General features: G+C 47.7%; 1 protein-coding gene across 4 annotated transcripts in view; it reads left to right on the forward strand.

Moving 5' to 3' along the window:
- The window catches only part of pcdh18a (protocadherin 18a), a 6,694-nt gene extending 5,790 nt beyond the window's left edge, over window positions 1-904 (forward strand). For all 4 annotated transcript variants that reach the window (XM_035530343.2, XM_035530344.2, XM_035530345.2 and 1 more), the window contains exon 4: window positions 1-904. This exon is cut by the window's left edge. In XM_035530343.2, coding sequence (XP_035386236.1) covers window positions 1-541 — 541 coding nt within the window. In that variant the 3' untranslated portion in view covers window positions 542-904.
- Window positions 905-1,454: the final 550 nt, after the last annotated feature.

Here is a 1,454-nt window from a genome sequence, read left to right on the forward strand (position 1 = left end):
CATCCCCGGGGAGGAGAGCCACACCCAGGTGGTGGAGGACGATCAGCAGTCCCTCGACTCCAACCGCAAGAGCTTCTCCACCTTTGGCAAGGACGCAGAGGACGAGGAGGACGGAGGGAGCTCGCTGCTCTCAGAGATGAACACCGTCTTCCAGCATCTGCTGCCATCATCCTACGTCCCGCTCACCGAGCTCTCAGAAGGTTCCGCCCCTTCCTCTGTCGCCGCAGAGACCAGGAAGGGTTTTCTCCTCGCCAAAGTGGGCGGTGCGTGCGCCGCGAGCTCCATCTACCCACAGGGCGTGGCCGCCTGGGCAGCCAACACGCACTTTCAGAATCCCAGTGGCGGCGGCGGCGGCGGCATGGCGACAGGGCACAGCTCGACCAATCACGCCTCGGCACAGATGCATACGAAATGGCTGCCGGCCATGGAGGAGATTCCGGAGAACCGCGAAGAGGACGAGGTGGAGAGCGCCCTCTACCTGTGGCAGAGCACACAGCAGGACGGCCCGCTGGGCGGAGAGCTGGCCGCCGCCAGCGAATGACTCAGACGAACACCCTTAAGAAAGTCTCTGTCCACTCTGCTTCTCTCTCTCTCTCCATTTCTCCCATTCTCTGCTGAGTGGAACAATCACACAGAGAGAGGGTGAGAGAGGCGGAGCCACGCTGACCCCGCTCCCTCCCGTGTTAGTAGTGTGACTGTGTCTTGTGAGGCTCTTTTTTTCCCAGTCTTTTTTGTACTCAGTGAAGCAGTGAGACTGTAAACGACCTTTTTTACCCAATATTTATATCTGTGTACGTGTGTTTGTACAGAAATCAACTCAAATGTCTATTTTTATATTTCACTGCATGTATGAATAAATGCAACTCTTGTTTATGTAAGAATTAAAAAAAGATTCTCCACTCCAGCACAGTGTGTGTGTGTGTATGTGTGTGTGTGTGTGTCTCTGCATCTGACAGTCATATCACACACTGCCAGGGCAGGTTAGTGAAGGTCTCTGAGTGGTCTCTATGTCTGTCTGTATGTCTCTGAGTGGTCTCTATGTCTGTCTCTATGTCTCTGAGTGGTCTCTATGTCTGTCTCTATGTCCCTGAGTGGTCTCTATGTCTGTCTCTATGTCTCTGACTCATCTCTATGTCTCTATGTCTATGTCTCCAGCTCCCTAGATGTAACGCCACAATATGTAGCATCGCTCTCTATATAATATCACTCTATATAACATCAATCTATATAACATCAATTTCTATATATTATCACTATATAACATCACTCTATATAACATCACAATATAACATCAATCTATATAACATCAGTCTCTATATAACATCACTATATAACAATCTCTATATCACTATTTAACCACTATATAACATCACTCTATATAACATCACAATATAACATTAATCTATATAACATCAATATTTATATATTATCACTATATAACATCAATCTATATA

Source organism: Electrophorus electricus, chromosome 5 (assembly GCF_041902795.1).
Source record: "Electrophorus electricus isolate QZ-2024a chromosome 5, ASM4190279v1, whole genome shotgun sequence".
NCBI lineage: Eukaryota > Metazoa > Chordata > Actinopteri > Gymnotiformes > Gymnotidae > Electrophorus > Electrophorus electricus.